The sequence below is a fragment of the Bos indicus genome, chromosome 10 (assembly GCF_029378745.1).
Source record: "Bos indicus isolate NIAB-ARS_2022 breed Sahiwal x Tharparkar chromosome 10, NIAB-ARS_B.indTharparkar_mat_pri_1.0, whole genome shotgun sequence".
Classification (NCBI taxonomy): domain Eukaryota; kingdom Metazoa; phylum Chordata; class Mammalia; order Artiodactyla; family Bovidae; genus Bos; species Bos indicus.
The window spans coordinates 43573812-43599731 of NC_091769.1; the positions used below are offsets into that span (position 1 = coordinate 43573812).

General features: G+C 42.5%; 1 protein-coding gene across 3 annotated transcripts in view; it reads right to left on the minus strand.

The window, feature by feature from the left end:
- The window catches only part of PYGL (glycogen phosphorylase L), a 54686-nt gene that overhangs the window by 12203 nt on the left and 16563 nt on the right, over positions 1-25920 (minus strand). For all 3 annotated transcript variants that reach the window (XM_019968661.2, XM_070797397.1, XM_019968660.2), the window contains exons 5-20: positions 22627-22758; positions 18583-18694; positions 17980-18062; positions 13280-13423; positions 12662-12754; positions 11826-11972; positions 11323-11486; positions 10737-10851; positions 9851-9952; positions 9552-9699; positions 9389-9447; positions 9145-9286; positions 6334-6541; positions 5283-5417; positions 4777-4843; positions 1837-2009 (exon numbers count right to left, since the gene is read on the minus strand). In XM_019968661.2, the coding sequence (XP_019824220.1) occupies positions 1837-2009; positions 4777-4843; positions 5283-5417; positions 6334-6541; positions 9145-9286; positions 9389-9447; positions 9552-9699; positions 9851-9952; positions 10737-10851; positions 11323-11486; positions 11826-11972; positions 12662-12754; positions 13280-13423; positions 17980-18062; positions 18583-18694; positions 22627-22758 (2024 nt within the window). The remainder of the gene's footprint in view (positions 1-1836; positions 2010-4776; positions 4844-5282; positions 5418-6333; positions 6542-9144; positions 9287-9388; positions 9448-9551; positions 9700-9850; positions 9953-10736; positions 10852-11322; positions 11487-11825; positions 11973-12661; positions 12755-13279; positions 13424-17979; positions 18063-18582; positions 18695-22626; positions 22759-25920) is intronic.

Consider the following 25920-nt stretch of genomic DNA (forward strand, 5'->3'; position numbering starts at 1 on the left):
TAAGAATAAATTAAACAACTAATTAAATTATATGAGTAAATAGAATCTTGGCTGGAAGAAAAATGTCATTATATGAAGCTTATTATATATAAAGTTGTTATTCCTGGGAGGGACAGAAAGTGTGTCTTTTATTTTGGGTGAACCTCATGTTTTACTAAAGCCTGAACTTAGAAGAGGAGAAATCTCAATGTATTTCTTGAACTGAATACTTTTCTTCCATTTGTTCCTAGTGTCAAATTCCTGTCTTCTCCCCTTCTCATCATACATGGTGAGGATGACAAAACGGTACCTTTGGAATTTGGAAAAAAGGTATACTAAGCTCAGTGGCTGATGGAAACACTAATGTCACCATTTTCTCAGCCAGCCAAACTTTGATTAGTGCCGAAAGAAAGGTCTCTGACATGATAAGGGATTCTGTGCACCCTGAGTTGCTGTGCTGCCTGGTGTATACAATAAGTATCAGCGTGATACAATAAGTATCATGCTGTTCAGCTCAAAGGAGTGTTTGTGGGGGATCCTGCTTCCTCATCTGGGGTCTGGATCAACAAATATAGAGAAGATCCCAGAAGGCTCTGGGAACTTCCAGGCAGTCTTTCCGGCAGTGGCTCTAAAAATAGGGATGCTGTTCCTTTTCTTTTAAACAAATAGTGGGGGTCCCCTGCAATCCCTTTTCCCCCTGCAGGGAGGCACTGGGAGGGGTACGATGAGGTCTTGTCACTGTTCTCTGTGCTGTGCAGCTTTCCTTCCTTGGTTGTAGAGGCAGCCACTCAGAGATATGGAGGGTGCCACATCGCCAATTGAATGGAACTCACTCCCTAAGACAGTTGTTTCTGTACCCTTTCAGGAAGATTAGACTAGAAAAACAAAACAACAGCTTCAAGGATCAGCCTTTGAGTCCTTGTCTTTCTGCGCCTTGCAGCTCTATGAAATTGCCCACAATGCCTACAGGAACAAAGAGAGGGTGAAGATGGTGATCTTTCCTCCTGGCTTCCGACACAACTCGCTTTGTAAAAGCCCTGCACTGTTACATACTGTGAGGTAAGAGTTGTTTTGCTAAATGCAGTGAGGGCTGCTCTGGCTTACTTAGACCATGTGGTGGGGAAGGCATGTAAGATCATCAAGGTCTTTTTCCTGCAGAGATTTCCTGAGCCAGCAGTGGGCGTGAAGTCTGAGAACAGCAGAGAGCGAAGACTTGGTCTGGACACCAGCTGTGATGTGAACTTTTTATGTAAAACTGTATTGGGCTGCTTGAGTGAGCTGAACTTACTGACATTTTTACAAGTCACCTGCCATTTTAGTAAGGGAAAGAAAGCATGGATGTTGGGCATTATGGAATGTTCTCGTTTATCTTATCATAGTCTATTTTGGGGAACAACAGAAACATCACCGTGGAGAGTGAGAATTTGGTAAAAATTTGATTCCATCTAAAAATGTACAGTTACCCACATTCTGAGGATATTTGTGGATAAGGTGGTCTTTGATTTGGACCTAGACAGCAGTATAAGAAAGATGCTCCAATAGTTAATTTGTATTTCAGTTTACTTAATTTAAAAGGCATTAAAAAGCTCCAAGCTGTTTTCTAGCCTTCCGAATAGCACTGGGAAAAGTCCTAGTCTGCTTCCCAATCTGCTTCAAAATAGAGAGATATGGCACTCATATAGCCTTTGGAAAGTGACACTTTATTAGCCCTAGTAGAGTCATACACTTTCCCTCTCAATTACCAGAGATACTGTACTAGATTATTATTTAACAAAATGAAACAAAATTAAAGAATGTTGTAAAAATGTTCAAGTCCAGTAAAAAGCTATTTTTTCCTCAGGACATTTTACGACTTACTTTCCATTGGCTTTGTTTGCCCCACCGCTGGGGTCACTGGACAGGGAAATCTTTATGTCAGAAGGCTCCATGTTCCAGATGTCCCGGGCATACTCCTTAATCGTTCGGTCACTGGAGAATTTCCCCGAGGCGGCTATATTTTTGAGGACCATGATGTTCCAGGCCTTTGGATTCTGTAAATGACACATGCATCTAAGGTCCAGGGCCTGAGTGCACACCAAGCTGTGTGACAGACGCCAGGCCAGCACATCACACCAAGCTGTGTGACAGATGCCAGGCCAAGTACATCCAAGTGTAATTCAGGGGAAATGACAGGAGTAAACTGTAATGAATCACAAGTACATTTGTTTCTCAGTTGGGAGCTGGATAGGCAGCCTGTGCTATTCTCCTATTTAAGAGTGTTGTGCTGTGCTAAGTTGCTTCAGTCGTGTCCAACTCTTTGCAACCCTATGGACCATAGCCTGCCAGGCTCCTTTGTCCATGGGGCTCTCCGGGCAAGAATACTGGAGTGGGTTGCCATGCCCTCTAGGGTATTTAAGATCATATTTCTCTAAAATGAAAAAGAAAGTATTTTTCACTCTCAGAGAAGCCTTAATTGGTAATTTCTGCCATAGTTACAATGTTCTGGCATGTAAGCTGTATTTCCCATCTTCATTTTGAATGAAGATATCTCAGCTTCCTTTAAACTACACGGGAAAGGAAGGGACTAACTTCCATTGTCTGCTAGATGCCATATAAGAAATTTACCCTGTGGCTCATGGTCAGAGCTCAAGAAACACTACTTTGGAATGTTAGCTGTCACACAGGCAAACAATCCCATAGGAGACTTTATTCACTGACTTCTCTCTCCTCATTTTTTTCTGAAGGTAGATTCTCTAATAGGTTTACATTGAATCCCAGATACTCCACTGGGGTTTTAAAACAGGACCAATTAAGGTTTTATCTTAAATAAAAAATATATGACTATATATCTAAATAAAATACATCTTTCATAATTTTATGTAAAAAAATATAAGCTATTTATTTTATAGCCTTGTGATTTTGTAAAGGACTCTAAGAAGGAGTTCAATGGCAATGACTAGAATATTATTTGAAAAAGACAGCAATGCATTAAAAGCATTTAAAACAAAAACTAAAACTGTGAGTCTGAAATTATTCACACTTTGGAAACTTACTAAAATAAGAAGAGAATAAATGCTTCCTTTTTTCATGTTCTTTATTTAAGGGGATAATGACTAGACTTCCCAACCACATAGGCCATGTTTTCTATACCTCAACAATGCAATTATTGTTAAGAGTAAACGCTGCAATTTGCACTAATGAAGAAGAAAGGTGGAGTGGAATGCTGGGCCTCTAGGTGGGCATCCCTTGGATCAGGGCCATCATTTTAACAGAAGGGACTACTGTGTAAAACCCACATTCACATTTGTGCTTGCGCTCATGTATAGTTTCCTCTCCTGCTCTGTTTCACTTCTACTTCTTTCCCTCAACATTCTTTCTACACATGAGCATGGGTTGAGGGCAAGAGGAATAAGCTGGAGGTGGCCATTCTCCTTCTCTGTCTGCGGTCGCAGAGGCCGTGTGTGGCTGCTTTTGTCAGTGTTCCAGGAGCCAGAAGTGAGCTCCTCCGCTTAACTCCAGCACTGCCTCTGCTTGGGCAGCGTGTAAAATTGGCTTCTATACACTTTAGGGGGACTGGGATATGCTGTAAAGCAGTATGGGCCTTGAATGATCCTATTTTAACACCCCAGTGGGATATCTGGGATGACTGTAGGAACCTCCTTGTCACCTGGCTTTGGAAAAGAAATAGAAATGTCAGTGAAGTAGGTTTCTGTTGTAAGTAGTTACTGATATGTCCAAAGGGCAGGAGGTGGAGATTGTATGAATTTCCATGGTTCTGCTATATAATGGCTTTCTAGCTGGGGAGCAGAAATGGGGACTGTGTGGGCAAGAAGCCAGCGCTGGAGTCTTGGCACAGGGCCAGCTTGCTCCTGTATCTATTCTTCTGTGGTTTCTGCAGTTCACTGAAAGTCTTTCCTATCAGAGATGATCCCGGTTCCATATATTTACCAAATGTACCTAGAGGGTTGGGCTACTTGGTAAAGATGCATGATTTTGCATATGGAGGGTTCCTCACATGGTTCTAGCCTTTTTCTCTTTTCTTTCCCTCCCTCCCTCCATCTCTCTCTTCCTTAGTATAGTCTTTCTTGTTTCATTCCTTTTTTAAAAAAAAAATTCAAATATGAACCCCCCCCGCCTTTCTGTCCATTTATATTCTGTTCATATAGCACCACTCCATGGATAGTCCAGGAGAGGTACTTATTTTGCAACTTTCAGATACCCTCTAGTATTCTAAGGCTCAGTCTAAGAATCCCTTTAGCAGATTTTTCAAATGCTGATGGTGATTCTACCCACTACTGGGTCAGAATCCCTCAGAAGGCAGTGGGCATCTGTACTTTGAAAAAACTGCCTGGTGACTCTGATGTGCTTCTGCTTAAGAGCCCTGGCACCAAGAAGGCTCCTTGAGGGGCCATGGCTTTGTCCCTGCTGGGTCTCAGTGCTCAGCACGGTGCCTGCCTTGGAGGAGGCACTGGTGTCTCTCTGCTGAATAAATGAGTGGGTAAAGTGAGTATTTAACTTGGCTTTATACTCTTTAGTTTCTAGGACATGCTTGCTACATGGTGGGTGCTCAATAAATACTGAATAATTTGTGACTTCTTATTTGGATATTAAAAAAATTTAACAACTGCTACTGAAATGTCAAATCCCACCTTTGCCTGAACTTGGGAACAGTCCAGTTTTTATCTGAAAAACCAACATTGCTGCCTCACTTCCCTTTTTTGATTGGTTAGTGGGGCCCTGTTATTTAGAAAAAGAAACTAAAATTTTAATGAACGGTAGTAAACTGGCATTGTTTGTAAGTCTCAGCCATGAACTCACCATGTACAGCTGGCTGACTTTTTCTTGACATTTGACGTAGGCTTCATAGTCTGCAAAAACTTTAAACCTGTTTTTGTGATTAAAAGGAAAAAACAAAGCATCAAAAAGCTTCATTAACAGATGTGTGTTCAGATTCCATTTAAAATTCTCTTTTGCTTAATGATAGGCATGGCTAGCTTACCAGTCTGATATTTCTATTCGTAAGGGTTTCAACCAGCCCTCAACCTTTCTATGGGTCTTTCCCCAAGTAAGAATGTTATCACATGGATGCATTTGAAAGCTGGGTACACCAGAGGAAGGAGAAAAGGAATACCAGATTTGTGGATCTTATTCTTAAGTCTTCCTAGCATTGTTAGCGGAGAATACCTCCTTTTTCTTTCTAAGCCTAAATTAGCTTATCAGATCGCAAATCTATGCTAATCTACGTGGTTATGTTATAGTTGATTTAAGATGTTCTCAACCTTTTTCCATGGCCCAAGTAGCACCATCTTCTTATGGGAACTCACCTGTCATGATAAAACAGCATGTTGACTAAGTCTTTGAAGAGGTCAGGCTGCTTGGGAGAAAAAAAGCCCTTGTCAATTTGATCAATGGCCAACTTCAGCTCTGGAAGTGCCTCATAATATTCTTTTGCCTCATACCTGTGGGGTAGCGGGTGGGGCAATAATAAGAAAAGATTCTGTTAGTGTTTGTGATTAACAGCACACTAGATGGTACATTAGTTGTGAAAAAGGCATTCAAAAATACTGGCATTTATAGTCATAGAGTTCAACAGGAGTATAAGTATAAATAATATTTAACTAGATCCTGATATTTTTCCCCCCACTAAATTTGATTAGTTCCTTGTAACCAAGACACTAAGGACAATAGATAATAAAAATCCTAATCACACAGCAATAGTCTAATCTGGTAAATACAGTAAGATTCATTTCAAACAGACTTTATGACTCTAAACAAGCAGGTGCTTTTTGGACCCACAGATTCCCAGATATGTTGCCACTGGGCAAAAGTTTACTTCCAAGGGCTGGGAAGTACATTTGACCTCCTCCAAATTTTGTGATTCCCGTGGTTCCTTTGTGCAGCACTCTTTCTTTACTTCTCATTTGAATCCAGGTTAATAAACTTATCCAGATACTTAGTGGAACAAGTATTCTGGGTGCTTCTATACAACCAGGCCTATTCTCTACTGCCTTTTAGTCCATCTCTTAGAGACCTTAAAGGAACACTAGATGGTTAAATTATAGGCAAAACTTCAACTCCACACTGGTTCAATTTTTTGATCAAAGTAAAAATCACAGATGAGGGCAAAGTGAGTAGCTCACAAGGCCAGCCTTGCCACAGCTGGTAGCAAATAGTAAGGAGCCTGTATACCTGTGCCCAAGCTCCTTTAGCTTTCACATGCTGGGCAAAGACTTAATCTGCAGTCAGGAAGGTCCCCTGACTTATAGGAGATGTTCTGCCACCATGTCCCATGTGACCCAACTTGATGGGACACCTGGGTGGGGGAGGCAGCCTCCTGGGGGGATACATGCTCAACAAGCAGGACTGCTCTCTCACCCTTTCTTGTCCAAGGCAGCCACGTCCTCTATTCTCATGCCAAAGATGAACAGGTTCTCTTCCCCGGCTTCCTCAGCCATTTCCACGTTGGCCCCATCCATGGTCCCAATGGTCAGGGCCCCATTCAGCATGAACTTCATGTTGCCTGTCCCTGAGGCTTCGGTGCCTGCAGTGGAAATCTGCTCCGACAGATCTGTGGCTGGAATGACTGCAAGCAAGGCGTTAGTAATAGAATGAGTGGTTCTGTCTCTCTGGATCTGCTTATACAGTATCTAAGCATTCATCTAGCTGGTTTGTTTTGATCATTAAAGTAGAACATGCACATTAAGATAAATATTCAAATGGTGTAGGATGGATCTCATACTTCCCGTCAACTCTAGCAGCCACTCTTGCCCACTTCTGATGTGTCATCTTGGTGGTTATGGCCACAATGCTAAAAAGGTGTATGGTTATATTGTACTTCCAGTCCATGGGGTCACAGAGTCAGACACGAGTGACTAACACACTTTCACATTGTCTCTCTGCTACAAAAGTTGACACTACTGTGAAATAAAATTCTATTTTATGGCAAGACAAGAAAAATTTAAACAAGAAAAAATTTTTTCTGCCTTTTGGTCTCCTCTCTCCCCTCTACTGTGCATTGTGCATCTTGGATTATGCATGGACCAACCCTCTCCATCAGCAGAAATCTCCCCATAGAATGTAAATTGATACAGCCACTATGGGAGACAGTATGGAGATTCCTTAAAAAAACTAGGACTAAAGCCACCATATGATCCAGCAACCCCACTCCTAGGCATATACCCTGAGGAAACCAAAACTGAAAAAGATACACATACCCCAATGTTCATTGCAGCACTATTTACAATAGCTAGAACATGGAAGCAACCCAGATGTCCATTGAAAGATGAATAATAAAGTTGTGGTGCATATACACAATGGAGTATAACTCAGCCATAAAAAGGAACACATTTGAGTCAGTTCTAATGAGGTGGATGAACCTAGAACCTATTATACAGAGTGAAGTCAGAAAGAGAAAGATAAATATCACATACTAATGTATATATATGGTATCTAGAAAGATGGTTCTGATGAATTTATTTGCAGGGCAGCAATGGAGAAACAGACATAGAGAATAGACTTATGGACATGGGGAGAGGGGAGGAGAGGGTGAGATGTATGGAGAGAGTAACATGGAAACTTACATTACCATATGTAAAATAGATAGCCAATGGGAATTTGCTGTACATCTCAAGGAACTCAAACACGGGCTCTGTGACAATCCAGAAGGGTGGGATGGGGAGGGAGAGGAGAGGGAGGTTCGGGAGGGAGGGGACATGGATGTACCTATGGCTGATTCTTGTTGATATACAGCAGAAAACCACAAAATTCTGTAAGGCAAACGCCCTTCAATTAAAAAATAAATAAATTAAAAAATAAAAAGAAATATCCCCATAAAGAGCAACATGCTCCTAGCACCAACAAGACAGCTCCTTAAAAGATAACATTCCTTCTTGATCTTGTTAGGACCCGATGACCTACTACTTTGTACTTGGCAGATCTGGATTGTGTAAACTGTCAGTTTACACATTTAGTGTAGAGCTCTGTCTCAAAAAAAATTTATAGAACTGCTTTGACTTCTAATGGGTGGAACAGTTCTCAGAGCTTTCTGATCTGCAGTTCCTGGGTTATAATCCTCAATTTGGCTTGAATAAAATTTTCCACTTCTTTCTTGGATTGATTGATTAATTTTTCATCAACCCTACACTTCTCCCCCTTCTTCCATTCAGCTTCTGTTAAGGTTTTATTTCTTCTATTTGATAACTTTATGAAATGAATATTGAAACTTCTCTTTCTTGATCCTTAAAATTCAGAATCTCTCCTTTAGCATCTGAGGAAATTGGATTGTGTCATGTTCTACATCTTACTTCCGCTTTGACTGCAGGGAAATAAACCACAGGCAACTGAGGCATACCTGTGGCTTGATGCACACAGAAATACTGCCTGCAGCATCCTCCCCACCCACCCAATACAAAGCATAGGGCTTTGCGAGCTTAGTTGTGGATTAGATATATCTTCATTTGCATCCATAAGAATCTGGCTCTTTGTTCTTTATGCAGACAGTTCTTAAATTGTAATATCAGAGGACCCAAAAACACCTCAAAAAGAGAAAGGTCCCTTTTGACTTTGGGAAAAGGGTAAACACACAGTTGGCACCTGCATGTGGATGATGCTTCATGATGCAAACAAGTAAAGGTCCCAGTGGAAGAGAAAGGGATGCTGGCTTCTTGCCAGTCGGGCTGTCCCCAGGTGGGGATGCCATGCTTGCTCTGAGTGCCTATCTGAGGCACATCTAAACTTAGGGCTTTGGCAGCCTGACATGTGTCTGCATTGCCTGCTGCCACCTGGACAAATGACAGCCCAAGAAGTTACCAGAACAATACCTGGGGACTGGGGAATTGGTGTTCTACTGCAAAACGGGGGTTGGGAACTGAAGATCTCTTTTTTCTTTTGTAGAGCACAGTCTACTTTATCAAAACCTCAGGGCCACCTCCTCCAGCATCCAGCTTTGACCAGCAGGGAATAAAATATGCTTGCAAATGTAACCTCTGATGTGGACTCTGGGAACACTCACCTCAGTGTCAACTGGGCCACCTTAAACATTCTTAGCCTAGGGTCTTATTCTGCCTAAGAATGGCACCTTCTATTCTAAGTTGCTGGCTCCCGAGGCCAGCGGCTCCATTTTCCTGTAGTATGTAATCCATCCCTAGACCGTGGCCCGGCCCCCATGGTTTGTGAGGACCGCACTACCTTTTTCCGCAAGAGACACTCTGTAGTTTTCCAGGAAGATGAGTTTCAACTTGCTTCCAACCACAGGGTCATTGTTCACCACCTCTGCCACTGATGTGATCAGCTTTATGATAAGTTTGGCCATGTAGTATCCAGGGGCAGCCTTGGGGAAGAGTGTGGACATATGAGAAGGCAGGCATGAGGAAGTGGAGAAACAGCAAAAGAGGAGAGCCCCCATGTCCCCAGGGAAGAGAATCAAACTTACTTTGCCACCGATTATAACTGTTCTGGGCACGAATAGCTTCTTTGGGTCTTTCTTAATGCCTGAAAAAGATGGAGATAGGGGATGGAATCGATGACGGTGGACAGCAGGGGTGCTGAGACCTGCACCTCCGGGGGGCTGGCTGGGGGCCGCAAGGGCAACTCACGGTTGTACATGGTGACCACGTGCAGGCAGTTCAGGAGCTGTCGCTTGTACTCGTGGATCCGCTTCACCTGCACGTCGAACATGGAGGACGGGTTGATCTTCACTTTGTACTCCTTCTCCAGGAACTGAGAAAACTTCAGCTTGTTCTCCTGTTGAGACAGAGCATGGGGTCAGAGCCCTTGAGACTCAGAAGGAACCGGTGCAGGGGGTGGTGGTGGTGGTGGTGGTCTGCTTTTAAACACTGGAGCATAAACCCTCCAAGCCAGTGCCCAGGAAAGAATCCGTGTGGGGAAGCCTCACCTGCTTCACGTTGGAGATCTCGCGGAGGAAGATGTCGTCGCCCAGGAAGCTGTTCAGCTTCGTCAGCTGGCTCAAGTCCTTCACGTAGTCCTCCCCGATTTTCTTTCAGTTTAAAGCAAAAGGTGACTTTAATCAGAGAGGGCTGTCAAACCCACACGAGCAGTTTCTGTCCATCTGTGGTGGGTGCTCACGTTCCTAAAACACATCTACACCCCACACACGGAGAAAGGCTTCACTCACAGAAGATGCTAGAGATGCTGTGTGGGAAGAACACTGGCTAGTCCCTCACGTGTGGTTTCAGTGCTTTTGTTGTTTAGTCACTCAGTTGCGTCTGCCTCTTTGTGGACCCCATGGATTGTAGTCTGCCAGGCTTCTCTGTCCATGAGATTTCCCAGGCAAGAAAACTGGAGTGGGTTGCTATTCCTCCTTCAGGGGATCTTCCTGACCCAGGGACGGAAACCATGTCTCCTGCATTAGCAGGTGGATTCTCTGCCACTGAGCCACCGGGAAAACCCATTAGTTTCAGTGGTACTAAGTGTTAAAAACAGAAAATCTACAAAAAAGGGTGACAAAAACTCAGGTTCTGCTAGTCATTTATATGATCTTTGTTATCCTCTTATTAAGTAGGGGTACCACCTGTGTGTCATATGAGTACTGTTAACCAGGGCTAGCTACATAATGTGTGGGGCTTCCTTTTCTGAAATTAAGAATTTTAAGATGGCTACAGCGGAAAATGAAACCAAGCACAGGGCACGTGGGGCTGCACAAGTTGCTGGCTTGCGCCTGACACCAGCCCTGCTACAGACTGGATTAGCAAATTGTAACTGTGCTCCCTGCCTCCCACATTCCAGTCATGCCCGGCTTCCCCTCAGCACTTCCCCCTTACCTCTGCTATTAACTCTGCCAGCCCCGGGTTGCAGAGTAAGAGCCAGCGCCTTGGAGTGATCCCATTGGTTTTATTCTGAAACTTGTCTGGTTCTAGCTCACTAAAGTCCTTGAATCTGGAGACAGAAGAGACACATCACTGAACTTGGCTGGAATGGCAGGTTCCTGCATGCAGGATGAGTTACATTTAAGAAGCAGATAAGTTACATTTAATCTTAGAAAGATTAAACAAAAGTGTAGGGAGGGGCTGACAGCAGCTATGGCTGTCATTCTAAAAAGAAATCCATTTGCAATTCAAAATAATGACAAGAAAAAAATCTAAATCACCCCCATATGATTTCCTGGCACTGACATATATATCAGACTTTTGAGCAGAATAGTTTTTTTTTTGCTCCTAAATCTAGAATTAGGATGGTTAAGAGAGGAAGGTCTTTTCCTTTTAGAGAACAGTTCTTTGTATAGGGAAAAAAAATACTTTTAAATATTTCATGGAGCCTTTCCTCATCTCCAGCGGTAGCCCTGCCTTTACTAGCGCTGTTCTGTTACTGAGCAATGTTAGACCCACTGCGATGGGGACGGAGGCTCACACTTGGGTCTTCACGATGTCCGAGTGGATTTTAGCCACGCCGTTCACAGCGTGGGAGCCCACAATGCAGAGATGGGCCATGTTGATCCTTTTGCCTCCTTCCTCTTCTATCAGAGACATCCTTCTCAGACGGTCGACATCTTTAGGAAACAAGGCAGCAATTTTCTAGGCAAAGGAAGAGAAAGGCCTTACTGATCACTCAGAATTCTGACAACCCTGGCATAACATCATTCACTTCCCAACCAAAACCTTCCATGGAGTAAATATAAAACTTCACTCCCACAGAGAGGCGCTGGGATGTTAGCCCTGGGGAGATGCCATCCCTCCACTTCACAATATTTTCAAAAAGGTGTTGTTAACAGAGCCCCACCCAGACTTGAATGATTTTGACGTATCAATGACCGAAAGATGTTTGGGCCTCAAGTAAGACGGAAGACTGTAGCTACCCTTAACATCTCTAGACCTCCTTCTCCAAAGGGTTATGAATCTGTCAAAGTGACTTACATCCAAGTGCTTCTGATTTATCTCGTAAATGATTTGCAAATGTCGAGGAAGCAACTTCTCCACCAGCTCTACAGGCCAGCGCTCCAGGGCTTCTGGGAGCACCGTGTGGTTGGTGTAGGCGAAGGTCTTCTGGGTGATCTCCCATGCCTGGGGGACAGGGGATTGGGGTTAAGGGGGTAGGGTTGTGTGTGTCAGCTGCTTCCCTCTGCAGAGAGGCTGCCTGTAGGTGCACCCCAACCCTCAGGCCAAACATTTCCTCGACTCTGGCCTGTCTGCCACAGGACGATTCTATCTGCACATATACTATTAGGAGGTTCCTGAATGGTATAGGCAGTGGGAACATGTTTTCTTGGGGGTGGGAAAAAAAAAAGGGCAGCAAAACTGTCCAATAAAACTTAAGACAGCATGCTGATAAATCTTCTCTATTATCCTAACTTGTCTTTTGTTTATTAAATAAACAAAATTTGAGGAATAAAGCTTACGTAATGTTCTGAGAAAGTACAAAGTATGATTAGATTCAATGGGGACACTTTCAATTAGCTCTAATCTGAAGCTAGAGAGTTTAATTTAAATCCTTTTAGACACAGAAATGGGAAACACAATATAAGCCTTGATATAGCTACCAAGCTGTGTCCCATTAGGAAGGTATTTATTTCTTAGTCTTACTCACTCCAAGAACTGAGAAATGTCAGCACCAGTGCAAAGTTCACCTTTCCTTGTTGTAATTTATCAACAGTGACTTATTTTAAAAAAATGTAAAAAGGAGCTTTTGGCAAAATCTCTCAATCACAGATATTCTGGTCACTCAGAAGAAAAAGAAGCCAAACTCTCCAGACCTTGGACCAGGGCAGTTTTTCAATATCCACAAAAATCCTCATCAGCTCAGGGATGGCAAGTGAAGGGTGGGTGTCATTCAGCTGGATGGCAACCTACATGGGAAAGGAGAGCATCGTGAAGGTGGCCAGCGGCCCATCTCTGGCTTCCCTGTCCTTGTCCATAGCTCACACACGCACCAAACAAGCACCTACCTTTCATGGAACGCTTTAAGTACACTGTAGCTATGCAACTTTTTAAAAAATTGAAGTCGATTTAAAATACTGTGTCAGTTTCAAGTGTACAGCATAGTGATTCAGTTATATATATATAAACACACACACACGCATTTGTTTTATAGGTTCTTACAAGCTATTAAGTAATTTCCCCATGCTATACAGTAAATCCTTGCAGCTTATCTGTTTTATGTATAGTAGTGTGTATCTGTTAACCCCACAGTCCTGGTTTGTCTCCCCCAACCCACTTTGGTAACCACAAGTTTGTTTTCTATGTCTGTGAGTCTGTTCTGTTTTGCATACAGATACTCAGATTTTTTTAGCACTGAGACAGCTGATGAGTAAGTGTGATGGAAGTCCTGATCCTCTCAGTGGTTCCCACCTACATTCAGACTAAGTACTTGCCTGATCTGGGAAGGCATCGAACGCAGTTTTGGTGCTATTGCTGGAGTCAAACTTGGAGGCTTTGAAACGTCGGATGACATCTTGCAAGGTAGCAGCTACCACAAAATACTCCTGCTTCAATCTTAGCTCCTTCCCTTCAAAAAACTTCAAGCCAGAGAGATTGAGTGAGAGGGTTCACACTAGGAGTGGCCAAAACATGACTGGCGTCGCCTGCCCAGGGGCCTGTAACATCTGTGGGATGTCTGGTGGAAGATGGCAGGTCGAAGGCCAAGCATTAGCCTCCTGGAGCTCCATGAAAATAACAGTAAAGGATTTTAGAAAGGCATACTGATAAAGGATGAAGGGAATGGAGAGAACACAACAGCAACAACTTTTTAGAAGTTGAAAAACAGATGGATAAATGGTTTCCTGCATCCCAGAAGATGTAGGAAAGCTGACTCTTGACCTAGTGGGGAAAAGCCAAAGGAACAGCCCAGTGTATACATCGAAGCTCCCCAAAGGCCCAGAAACTGTCCGCATTGTGTGCCTTTAGACATAGGGATGAAGAGGGGGTAAAAAGTTAGTTGAGAGTCTAAGAAGCAGTTGGCCTCACACCTCATCTCCAGTTCCCTCAAATGAACAGTCTCCTTTGCCAACTCAGGCAGAAGGTGCAGATCTAGTCCCTGGAGGTGGCTAAGCAGGTGCAGGTGGAGGCAGGGGCACCATCCCACACTAAAACGGGGGAAGAGGGTTCAGTGAAAGTGTGTGTACTGAACGCTGATACTTTCAGCCTTCTCCCAACCAAATTTGAGAACACAGGCAGTTAGTGTTAATTCCACTGAGGAAAACAGCTGTAAGCATCTTCTCCAGGGAATCTGGCCTGCCCAGAAGAGAGAAACTAAAGACATGGACATGCAGAGCTCCACCAGGAAGTGGCCCCAACAGGTCACAGGATAGTGAAGCCAAATAGATAAATCCCACCCAGAAGTACAGAGCTCCCCAAAGCTTGTCAGTACCTCTCTCTTTTAGTGGGCACTTAAGGGCCATTAGCCATCTAAGAAAAACTTCTAAAAGATGTTGAAATATAAAAGTTAACTTAGAAGAAACAGAGATTAAAGAACGATTATAAGAATACTATCAATAATATCCTCAGATAAATTAGATATTGTAATCAAGAAATAAGAATAAGATGTTTTAAGAAAATATCTAAAGCAAAAAAAGACTACTCAAAAATTAAAACATGATAGCCAAAGTGAAACAGATTGAGAGAGTTGCGATTGCCCATAAGGTGAGTAAGAAGACAGAGATGATAAATAAAAGACAAGGGGTAAAGAACCAGTTGAGGATGTTTAAGAATTCCAGACCATTTCTCAGAGAGCTGTAGTCCTGTGTTCCCAGACTGAAAGGGGACCCAGGCATGAAGAGTGAAAACAGACTCACACCAAGCACCTCCCCCTCTAAAAAAACTTTCAGTACATTTTAGTACACTTGGAGATGGGGGTTTAGAGGGGGATAGAAGGAGAGGAAGAGGGAGACTAGAAGCTTTCAAAGGGGAAAAAAGCAGAATACAAACAACAGATCAAGAATTCAAATTGTACTGTGTTTTTCAGCAACACCAAAAACTAGATAAAAAAAAAATCTTTGCGTCCTTGATATCCAGGCAAACTACCAATGTGAGGGCAAAATAAAGACCTCTTTCAACATGAAAGGTCTCAAAAAAATTGGCCTCACATGCACCCTTTCCCAGGAAGCCCTAAGCATGTGTACTATCCAAACAAGGGATCAAACAAGCCAAAAGAAAATGCAGGATCCAAACAAATGACCTCAGAGAGCGTAAGAGCCCAGAGGTCCTTAGAACGGTGGGAAAGTCGCTCCAAAGACGCCAGTGGAGCAGCCAACCAGGAGAGATCCAGAAGGGACTTCAGAAAGACCGAGTCAACAGAATACCAAAGGTGTTTGAATATACTGAGAGGAAATTTCTACAACTGGGGTAGAGTATAGGATAGATTAGGGCAAAGTACTCGGAAAACCAAGCCAACAAAACAAGCATCAACTCCAGGAAAAACAAAAATTTTGTACAGAAAGGAAAAATAATGACATGATGATATGGATGGGCATAGATCAGCTGTCTTTAGTGTTGACAGGTCATAATAATATAAAGACTAATTGAAGAGCTAGTGAAAATTACCATGTAATTATGTTGAGAGATTGTGTGCTGTGCTTAGTTGCTCAGTCATGTCCAACTCTTTGTGACCCCAGAGTCCACCAGGCTCCTCTGTTCATGAGAATTCTCCAGGCAAGAATACTGGAGTGGGTTGTCATGCCCTCCTTTAGATTCCTCTGAAATGTACTGAAGTTACATTGTTTCCCCCAAAGAAAAAATAACCTATACCATTAAGTTCCTGATAATGCTGCAGCAAATCCACTTACTCCTCCTTGGAGACAGGTTTAACAGCAAGTGGATATCTAGTCTTAGGACCATTTATGTCCTAGTCCCCAAGATCCTTATTTTGTGGCATCTTTGTGGAGCAGACTACTAATTTGGTTGCTTCTGAGATTATTACTTAAAAAAAAATCATTATAGCTTCCAGAAAATTATTTTACTCATAGAGAAGTTAGAGCTAAATACATTTAAATCCATTAAGAATTGATAGTAGTCATTTGAGATTCAGTCCCAAGTGTTTTTTTTTTTTAAACTAAGTTGTTTTTAGTGTAAATTTAGGAATGATCTGCAGTCCGTGTGCTGCAGTCCATGGGGTTGCAGAGTCAGACATGACAGGGTGACTGAACAACAGCAACAGGAATGATCGCCTTTAAGAAAAAGTTTAACAAGATAAATCAGTGGCATAAGAAACAAGTGTCTGCTCCTGGGTCTGTTCTGAGGTCCATGACCCCCACCTCTCCTGGGGGCAAAGGGGCAGAGGAGACCCATGAGTGAGGGGAAGAGGACAGGCAGGACCCCTCCAGGGACTTCTGATGCTGAGGATGAAACTCCTGTTTGGAAAGGAAGAAGTGCTTTATCTCAGCTGCATCTCATCTTTTATATCCAGGTTTTGTTTTGAAATACATGGACAGAGCCTCCCAAATAGGGATGGGTGAAACACCAGTTCTGATTTCATGAACCGTACAAATTTGTTTTGTATGGAGGGGAACTCAATATGCCAGCAAATTTGGAAAACTCAGCAGTGGCCACAGGACTGGAAAAGGTCAGTTTTCATTCCACTCCCAAAGAAAGGTAATGCCAAAGGATGCTTAAACTACCACACAATTGCACTCATCTCACACGCTAGTAAAGTAATGCTCAAAATTCTCCAAGCCAGGCTTCAGCAATATGTGAACTGTGAACTTCCTGATGTTCAAGCTGGTTTTAGAAAAGGCAGAGGAACCAGAGATCAAATTGCCAACATCCACTGGATCATGGAAAAAGCAAGAGAGTTCCAGAAAAACATCTACTTCTGCTTTATTGACTATGCCAAAGCTTTTGACTGTGTGGATCACAATCAACTGTGGAAAATTCTGAAAGAGATGGGAATACCAGACCACCTGATCTGCCTCTTGAGAAATTTGTATGCAGGTCAGGAAGCAACAGTTAGAACTGGACATGGAACAACAGACTGGTTCCAAATAGGAAAAGGAGTTCGTCAAGGCTGTATATTGTCACCCTGCTTATTTAACTTATATGCAGAGTACATCATGAGAAACGATGGACTGGGAGAAACACAAGTTAGAATCAAGATTGCCGGGAGAAATATCAATAACCTCAGATATGCAGATGACACCACTCTTATGGCAGAAAGTGAAGAGGAACTCAAAAGCCTCTTGATGAAAGTGAAAGTGGAGAGTAAAAAAGTTGGCTTAAAGCTCAACATTCAGAAAACGAAGATCATGGCATCTGGTCCCACCACTTCATGGAAAATAGATGGGGAAACAGTGGAAACAGTGTCAGACTTTATTCTTCTGGGCTCCAAAATCACTACAGATGGTGACTGCAGCCATGAAATTAAAAGACGCTTACTCCTTGGAAGGAAAGTTATGACCAACCTAGATAGCATATTCAAAAGCAGAGACATTACTTGGCCAACAAAGGTCCGTCTAGTCAAGGCTATGGTTTTTCCTGTGGTCATGTATGGATGTGAGAGTTGGACTGTGAAGAAGGCTGAGCGCCGAAGAATTGATGCTTTTGAACTGTGGTGTTGGAGAAGACTCTTGAGAGTCCCTTGGACTGCAAGGAGATCCAACCAGTCCATTCTGAAGGAGATCAGCCCTGGGATTTCTTTGGAAGGAATGATACTAAAGCTGAAACTCCAGTACTTTGGCCACCTCATGCGAAGAGTTGACTCATTGGAAAAGACTCTGATGCTGGGAGGGATTGGGGGCAGGAGGAGAAGGGGACGACAGAGAATGAGATGGCTGGATGGCATCACTGACTCAATGGACATGAGTCTGAGTGAACTCTGGGAGTTGGTGATGGACAGGGAGGCCTGGTGTGCTGTGATTCATGGGGTCGCAAAGAGTCAGACACAACTGAGCGACTGATCTAATCTGATCTGATCTGATGGAGGGGAAGGGCAATCTAGACAATGCAGGATGAGATATGGAGATTATTCCTCATTGACGGGAAAAAAAAAACATTATTAAGTATGTGCTTTATGGCTACTGAATAGGCCCTTGTGAAATAACCCACTTCTGTTTCCACTGAGAAAGCCAGCTTGACCACTCACATTATCATTGGGATAGAGGACCCGGGAGATGTTCTCGGCCAGATTCCGGTCCAGCACGGCCTGAATGTAGTCTCCAACGTTAACTGAAGGAAATGTTAGAAAAATCAATAAACAGACAGGCCAGCTGCTGTCTTCAGAACCCCCACGATCTCACCTGATGCTTGCTGAATACCCTGCTTGTTGAATACCCCTTTTTGGGGCCAGGGACTGATTTTGTTGAAGACAATTTCTCCATGGACTTAGAGTGAGGGGGATGGTTTGGGATGATTTAAGCACACTACATTTAGTGTGGATTTTATTTCTAATCTAATGCCACTACTAATCTGACAGAAGATACTGGTCCCTGGCCCAGAGGCTGGGGACCTTCTGCCATGTGGGATTCCTAAAATTCCTAAAAATTCAAAAGGATTTCAGCAAAACTTCAAGCTCTCATTCACAGGAGAGTCTATGAAGGTCAGACTGGAGGACTGCTTTAACTGTGTTCTCCATACCTGCTCCATAAAATGCTTAGACACTAAAGAGTTCATATCAGAAACTCAGCTCACTTTGGTTCTAATTAGTAAAGAAAAAGATTAAAGACACACGAGCCCGCGCTGCACTCACAGTCTCTGAGGTTGAAGTCATTGGGCGCCCGAGCGGACCAGAGGCGCATCGTGTTGACCGTGTTGTTCAGGTACCCAGGCACCGGGGTGTCATACGGGAGGGCCAGGACCACCTGCGGGGCGAAACCAAGGCAGCTGCTCACTGGTGCCCATGGAAGAGGGTGGAGGGTGCACAGAGCTGGGAGACAGCAACGGGAATTTGTTTCCTGGCTCCATCACCAACTCAGATCGTATGATCCCTAAACCAAGACGAGGCTCCCAGGGCTGGAGTGTCCTCCTCCCACTGGAACAATCTGAATGGCTGGAACGACCCAGACAGATGAACCCCTATATCAGTTTCACATTGACTTCCCTTTGTGTCTTTTGCCCTGATCTGGATGCAAATCTTTCACATTTCAGATCAAGCCATTGCTCTAAGAATAACAAAATATGATGTGCAAAGTAGCAAATGTGAATCTGTACCCATTAAGAATAGTAATCAGGATAAGTTTCATGTTGATTATTCGATGATCTGATTTCAAATATGGTGAAAATCAATGGAGTAGGAAATGTACAAAGATAAACATGACATACGATGTTTAAAATGCTATGCTAGATTTTTCACAGTTGCATGAAGAAGAGTTGTTTTAGTGATCTAACAAATCAGCTGATAATTAGCTGAGATGGGTCTAAGAGGCGAGCTTTGGAAAATTTAGCTCAATATTTGTGATAGTCATGGAAATAGAGAACAGGAAGATGAACTGCATTTTACATGACTTTAAAATTTTTGTGAGGAAAGACACTTCTATTCCCTGCCTCATCAGAGTCAATCTCTAAGGAAGGGGAATGACAGAATGGTTGAATTGGTGGATGCTAGAGATCATTTAATGCAACTTACTCATTTCAGATATGAAGGGAATGAGGCTGAGAAGTGACCTACCCAAGGTCACAGACAGTGGTAGTGTCGAAACCTAACCACAGATCTCTTTAATTTGGTCTGCTGAATTATAAACGAATGAAGGACTCTAGTCTATATCAATGACATACATTCAGTCATACTTTCATGAACATCATAATCATAAAGTAACAAATCACACTGAATTGAATATCTTTTACTAGGAAATTAAGGTCTCTGGAGATTCTTAAAGCGAGTTGTGATCAATCAGGAAGTCATTTACAGAGTGGGACTGAGCCCGGATTCAAACATGACTCATCTTTCTGACCCTGGCAGCATAACTGAGGCAGCTGGGGAAGCGCATGGCTCAGAAGTCCCTTTAGAGAACTTCAGGGAGAAATCGCCACCTCGGTGCTGACATGAGGCTGTGCCTTCTCTGGGATGCTCTCATGGTGGTGGGAGCATGAGAGCCGGGACTCCCTCAGGAGCCTGGGCACTTGCTCAGAGCTGTGGTGCAGTGTGAGGCTCTTCCTGAGAACTCCTTCTTTCCCTCTCTCTTCACAGGTGTCACACCTGTGCAGTCTGAATGAATTCCCCCTTCCCCCTGTCCCCTTCCCCCTAATTTTTCATAGCATTTCTGCAATAGGTCACTTGCACTTCTAATTCTCCCTGCCATCTGCTTCCCTGAGGACCTGAACTGACACAATAATAACACAGACAGTTCAATTTGCTGGAAGCCCTCAAACAGGCACACACCAGGTCTGACTTCATGCTCTCTGACCTCACTAGTTACAAATCTGGGGGCTGATCAGGCAATAGCATCAATCCATAAAGTTCTGCACGAGGAGGGTGAGCTCACTCTTTATTACATCTGCCCCATAACCTTGCCTTTGTGGGCACAGAAAAATATATTCTCCGCAATTGGATTTCTAGATATATTATGAAACTGTCTAGAGGCACTTTGTAAATACATCATCAGGTCATCATAAGGTTATCAGTGGGACCTATGGAGTAAACAGAATGCTTCCAGGATTGAATGTGTAAAGTGCATACATTTAAATAGATCAGAAGCCTCTGGAAGTTTTAGACATCAAATACTTGCTAGTTTAACACTCAAAACATGTGAGAATTCTTTGGGCATATTAACAATTGATTTGTTGCAGTTTTCCTGATCCTATTTGTAAGCAACTATAACTCAGACTGTGGTCTACTGTTTGACCAAAATAGAAGTGGAGGAGATATAAGGGAATGTCTTGAAATCACCATATTAACTTATTCCTTATATCATTACATATAATGACCTATTTTAGCTTCTAATCCATTACTTCATATGCTGCAAAAAAAAAAAAAGACTTTTTAAAAAAAGTTTTACTTTTCTGAACTGTGACTAGCTTTGCATGGATTAGCAGAATAAAGCATTAGTTTAAAAGTCTGCTATAACATGGGTCTTGATTCTTCTAAGATAAAATGAAGCATTTATTTATGAAGATTAGTCCACAAACCAACTGAATGTAGCATTACAAGACTGAATTTTGCCCCTGATTCTTCTATATAACAAAGAACATTTCTCTGGTCTTTACCATTTTCTTTAAGCTTTTAAAGAATGGCCAATGAAACATCTTTTCTGGCCTAAGACTGTATTTACTAAACAAATATCTCAAGTGGAGCCTCCTGACTGGACAATGCAGTCCAACAGTGCTTAGGGGTTTTTTATCAGGAAGTATGAGGACAGCATAGCACAGCTCCTCCACTGGAGGGGCTGAAAAATAAATTGTTCAGTAAAGAAGGCAATGGCACCCCACTCCAGTACTCTTGCCTGGAAAATCCCATGGATGGAGGAGCCTGGTGGGCTGCAGTCCACGGGGTCGCTAAGAGTCGGACACGACTGAGAGACTTCACTTTCACTTTTCACTTTCACGCATTGGAGAAGGAAATGGGAACCCACTCCAGTGTTCTTGCCTGGGGAATCCCAGGGACGGGGGAGCCTGGTAGGCTGCAGTCCACGGGGTCGCTAAGAGTCGGACACGACTGAGAGACTTCACTTTCACTTTTCACTTTCACGCATTGGAGAAGGAAATGGGAACCCACTCCAGTGTTCTTGCCTGGGGAATCCCAGGGACGGGGGAGCCTGGTAGGCTGCAGTCCACGGGGTCGCTAAGAGTCGGACACGACTGAGTGACTTCACTTTCACTTTTCACTTTCATGCATTGGAGAAGGAAATGGCAACCCACTCCAGTGTTCTTGCCTGGAGAATCCCAGGGACGAGGGAACCTGGTGGGCTGCCGTCTCTGGGGTCGCATAGAGTCAGATACGACTGAAGTGACTTAGCAGCAGCAGCAGCAACAGGGTAACACTCTATTCTGCGTGTGTGCATGCTAAGTTGCTTCAGTTGTGTCTGACTTTTTGTGACTCTATGAACTATAGCCTGCCAGGCTCCTCTGTCCATGGGATTCTCCAGGCAAGAATACTGGAGTAGGTTGCCATTTCCTCCTCCAGGGGATCTTCTTGACCCAGGGATCAAACTGGAAACCTGAGCCTCTTATGTCTCCTGCAATTGGCATGCAGGGAATGCCGGAGCTGGGGCAGAATCTGCCCCTGCCTGCCCTCGGGCTAGGGGCAGGATAAATACATGTCCAGGAATTAAGTACACTTGGATGGACACCAGCATTATTTCTCTAGCAGTGATCTGGCAAATAATAACAGCATGTATTTTGCAATATTTTGTGTTGTTTTTCTTGACTTTGTAATGAAAAATTTTGGTAATCCATTGAATAAATACTTCAATTTTAAAATATTTACCCCTTAGAATTTACAAGTCAATGTACATATGGCAGTGGTGTGAGGAATGACATTCAACTTTATTCACTCTTGGTTTCAACAACGGTACATAAAACTAGAGAGCTAAGCATGCTGGGATTATAGAATTGATTAATCTCTGATAAAGTAGATGACGAAATGACTCTGGTAAGTCACTTGACCTTAGGGAAGTCACTTCTCTCTTGACTTCAGCACCCTGGTCTCCAAAATGCACAGGTTTCACTAAGAGAAGTAACACATTTATTTATAAAAATACATTGTTATTCAACACACAATACACTATACTGAATACCATCTACACATCATGCTGTGTTGTCCTCTGTACAACGCTCAGCGTGAGGACTCTTGAAATACCTGGGTGTCGGTCCATTTGGTCCCAGCCTCTGTGTGCTCTACTCTTCCATAGAAGTGAACAGGCAGCATGAACTCAGGGCGGGCCTTCTCCCAGGGGTTTCCATGCCTGAGCCAATCATCTGCTTCTTCTATCTGCAAAAAGGACATGGCTTATAATTTGTTTTTCAGGAGATATGGACCTAACCCTTCAATTATATCAAATCAAAAATATTTTTGACTGGATCAACTCAGTACTGCTTTGGCAAGAAAGATGTTGGTTCTGTCAACCTCAATTCATCTTTGTTATTATCATACAGCCTAAATCAACAATACTCGGTAATATTGCTCTAAATGTTTTATATATATATTATTGTGTTTAATTCTCATAGCAATCCTGTAGGAGGGAACTTACAGCTTCTCCCTTTTTTTTTTATTTTTCAATTTTATTTAATTTTTAAACTTTACATAATTGTATTAGTTTTGCCAAATATCAAAATGAATCTGCCACAGGTATACATGTGTTCCCCATCCTGAACCCTCCTCCCTCCTCCCTCCCCATACCATCCCTCTGGGTCGTCCCAGTGCACTAGCCCCAAGCATCCAGTATCGTGCATCGAACCTGGACTGGCATCTCGTTTCATACATGATATTTTACATATTTCAATGCCATTCTCCCAAATCTTCCCACCCTCTCCCTCCCCCATAGAGTCCACAATAACCCTGTGTACGAGACAGCAAAAGAGACACTGATGTATAGAACAGCTTCTCCCTTTTTAAAGGGAACTATAATTGCTCAAAGTTGCATGGACAGTGAATGATGCTGATAAGATTTGATGGTAGGTCTGTCGGTTCATCAATTGAAGAATTGATGCTTTTGAACTGTGGTGTTGGAGAAGACTCTTGAGAGTCCCTTGGAATTCAAGGAGATCAAACCAGTCAGTCCTAAAGGAAATTAATCCTGAATATTCCTTGGAAAGACTGATGCTGAAGCTGAAGCTCCAATACTTTGGCCACCGGACGCTGGCCTGACTCATTGGAAAAGACCCTGATGCTGGGAATGATTGAAGGCAGGAGGAGAAGGGGACGACAGAAGATGAGATGGTTGGATGACATCACCGACTCAATGGACACGAGCCTGAACAAGCTCCAGGAGTTGGTGATGGACAGGGAAGCCTGTTGTGCTGCAGTCCATGGAGTCACAAAGAGTCGGACCCAACTGAGTGACAGAACTGAACTAAACTGTGGGTTCCAAAGCCTGTGCCTTAACATCTGGGAAGCCAACTGTCTAGCTTGAGGGAAAGAGAGGCCTCCCAGTGGTATTTACATGGTGTAGGACCTGATGGGTCCTACATCATGATTTTCTGTCAAGAGCTTTGTGCCTAGAAAGCATAGAATCAGTGGAGAAAAGCTACTCATAGAAAGCTCCCTTATTTCAGCATAGGTACAGAACACTATAACTTTTTTTTCCATTAAAAAAAAATTGAAGTATAGTTGATCTACAATACTGTGTTAGTTCCAGGTGTTCAGCATAGTGACAGTGCTTTTGCAGGTTATATTCCATTACAGGGTATTATAAGATAACAGGTATAACTTCTTGTGCTATACAGTGTATCCTTGTTGCTTATCTGTTTTACACATAGTTTGCTAATCCCATACCCCTAATTTGTCCCTCTCCTCTTCCTTCTCCCATTTGGTAACCACAAGTTCATTTTCTGTATCTGTGAATCTATTCTGCATATGCATTCATTTGTATTATTTTTTAGATTCCACATATAAGTGATAACATATTGTATCTGTCTTTCTCTGTGTGACCTATTTCACTAGGCATAATAAGCATAATATTCTCCACATCCATCCATGATACTGCGAGTGGCAGCATTTCTTTTTTATGGCTGAGTAATATTTCATGGCATATATATATCATATCTTTATCCGTTCATCTGTTGATGGGCACTTGGGTTGCTTCCATATCTTGACAATTATAAATAATGCTGCTATGAACATTGGGGTGCATGTATGTTTTTGAATTAGTGTTTTCATTTTTTCCAGATATATGCCCATGAATGGAATTGCTAGAACATATGGTAGTTCTGTTTTTAGTTTTTTAAGGATTGTCCATTGAGTCCCACAGTGGCTGCACCAATTTATATTCCCACCAACAGAACACCATTACATTTTGTAGTCTTTGTTTAATTTAATCCTCATGTAATTTTGATCTGATAATGAACTAATACAGTTCATTTTGAAAATAACATACTAACAAGGTAAGGAATTTATTTTATTGATAACTTCAATGTATCCCCACGCAGTTATGTCAGTTTATAACAAAATATTTCTTATACAATTTTTAAAATCAGAATTTGTATTTAGGGCATCCTGGACATCAAATAAATTTTGTTTTCTATAAAAAAACATAAAAATACCATAACAATGACAAAACATATGGTGGGAGGGGGTTACATTTTTAAAGATATTATTAGTGAAAACTTTAAAATATTGTATATATATTAAAAGATGGAATTGTGTTCTGGAAAGGAGGGAGGGTTAAGGTTTTTTAATACAAAGTTCTCTTGTCAATGAAATTACCCCAAATATGGTTATTTTACCTATTTGCTGCCTCACCCTTCCCTCATAGAAAACTCAGCTTTAGTTTAAAGAGATATTAATTATGAATTATCACACAATGCTGGATGCTTCATGATAACCTATATACGAGTTCAGTGTCTGCCCCAGGCAGTGTGGAGAGAGGTGAACAAACACAGCTAACTTTTGAGATATTAGATAAAACATTAATGTCAATAGCCAGACAAGCTAACACATACCCATTTATTCAAACACTGATCATGACTTTATATTGGGAATGCCAGTAAGCTGCCCATTAACAGGAACTACCAGCAACATGATGAATGAAGAGGGGACTCACAGAAACATCTTTAGATAGAAAGTCTGGAGTTAGAGAGCTGCTGGAGACAGGAGAATGCAGCAGATACAGGAAGGGAAGGCTGGACCTAGATGTGAGCTAATCAGTAAAATGCATCCTGTTCAAATGCAGAGTCTCAGGCAGTATGGGGTGGGGGTCTCAAAATCTGCATTTAAAAGTCTGCCTTTTAACATGAAGACACTGGGTACATGGTGCAGCCTGGAGCTACATGGTAATACAAAGTCAGGAACTATAATTCAGATCTGAGACTTCCGCTATCCCCGTCATAAAGAGAACAAAAAAGACAATGAAAATTTAACAAGGAAAGGACTGAATTTTTATCAATTGATAAGAGATTGGTAAAGTTAGAGCCCACTAGCTCATATTAATAACTA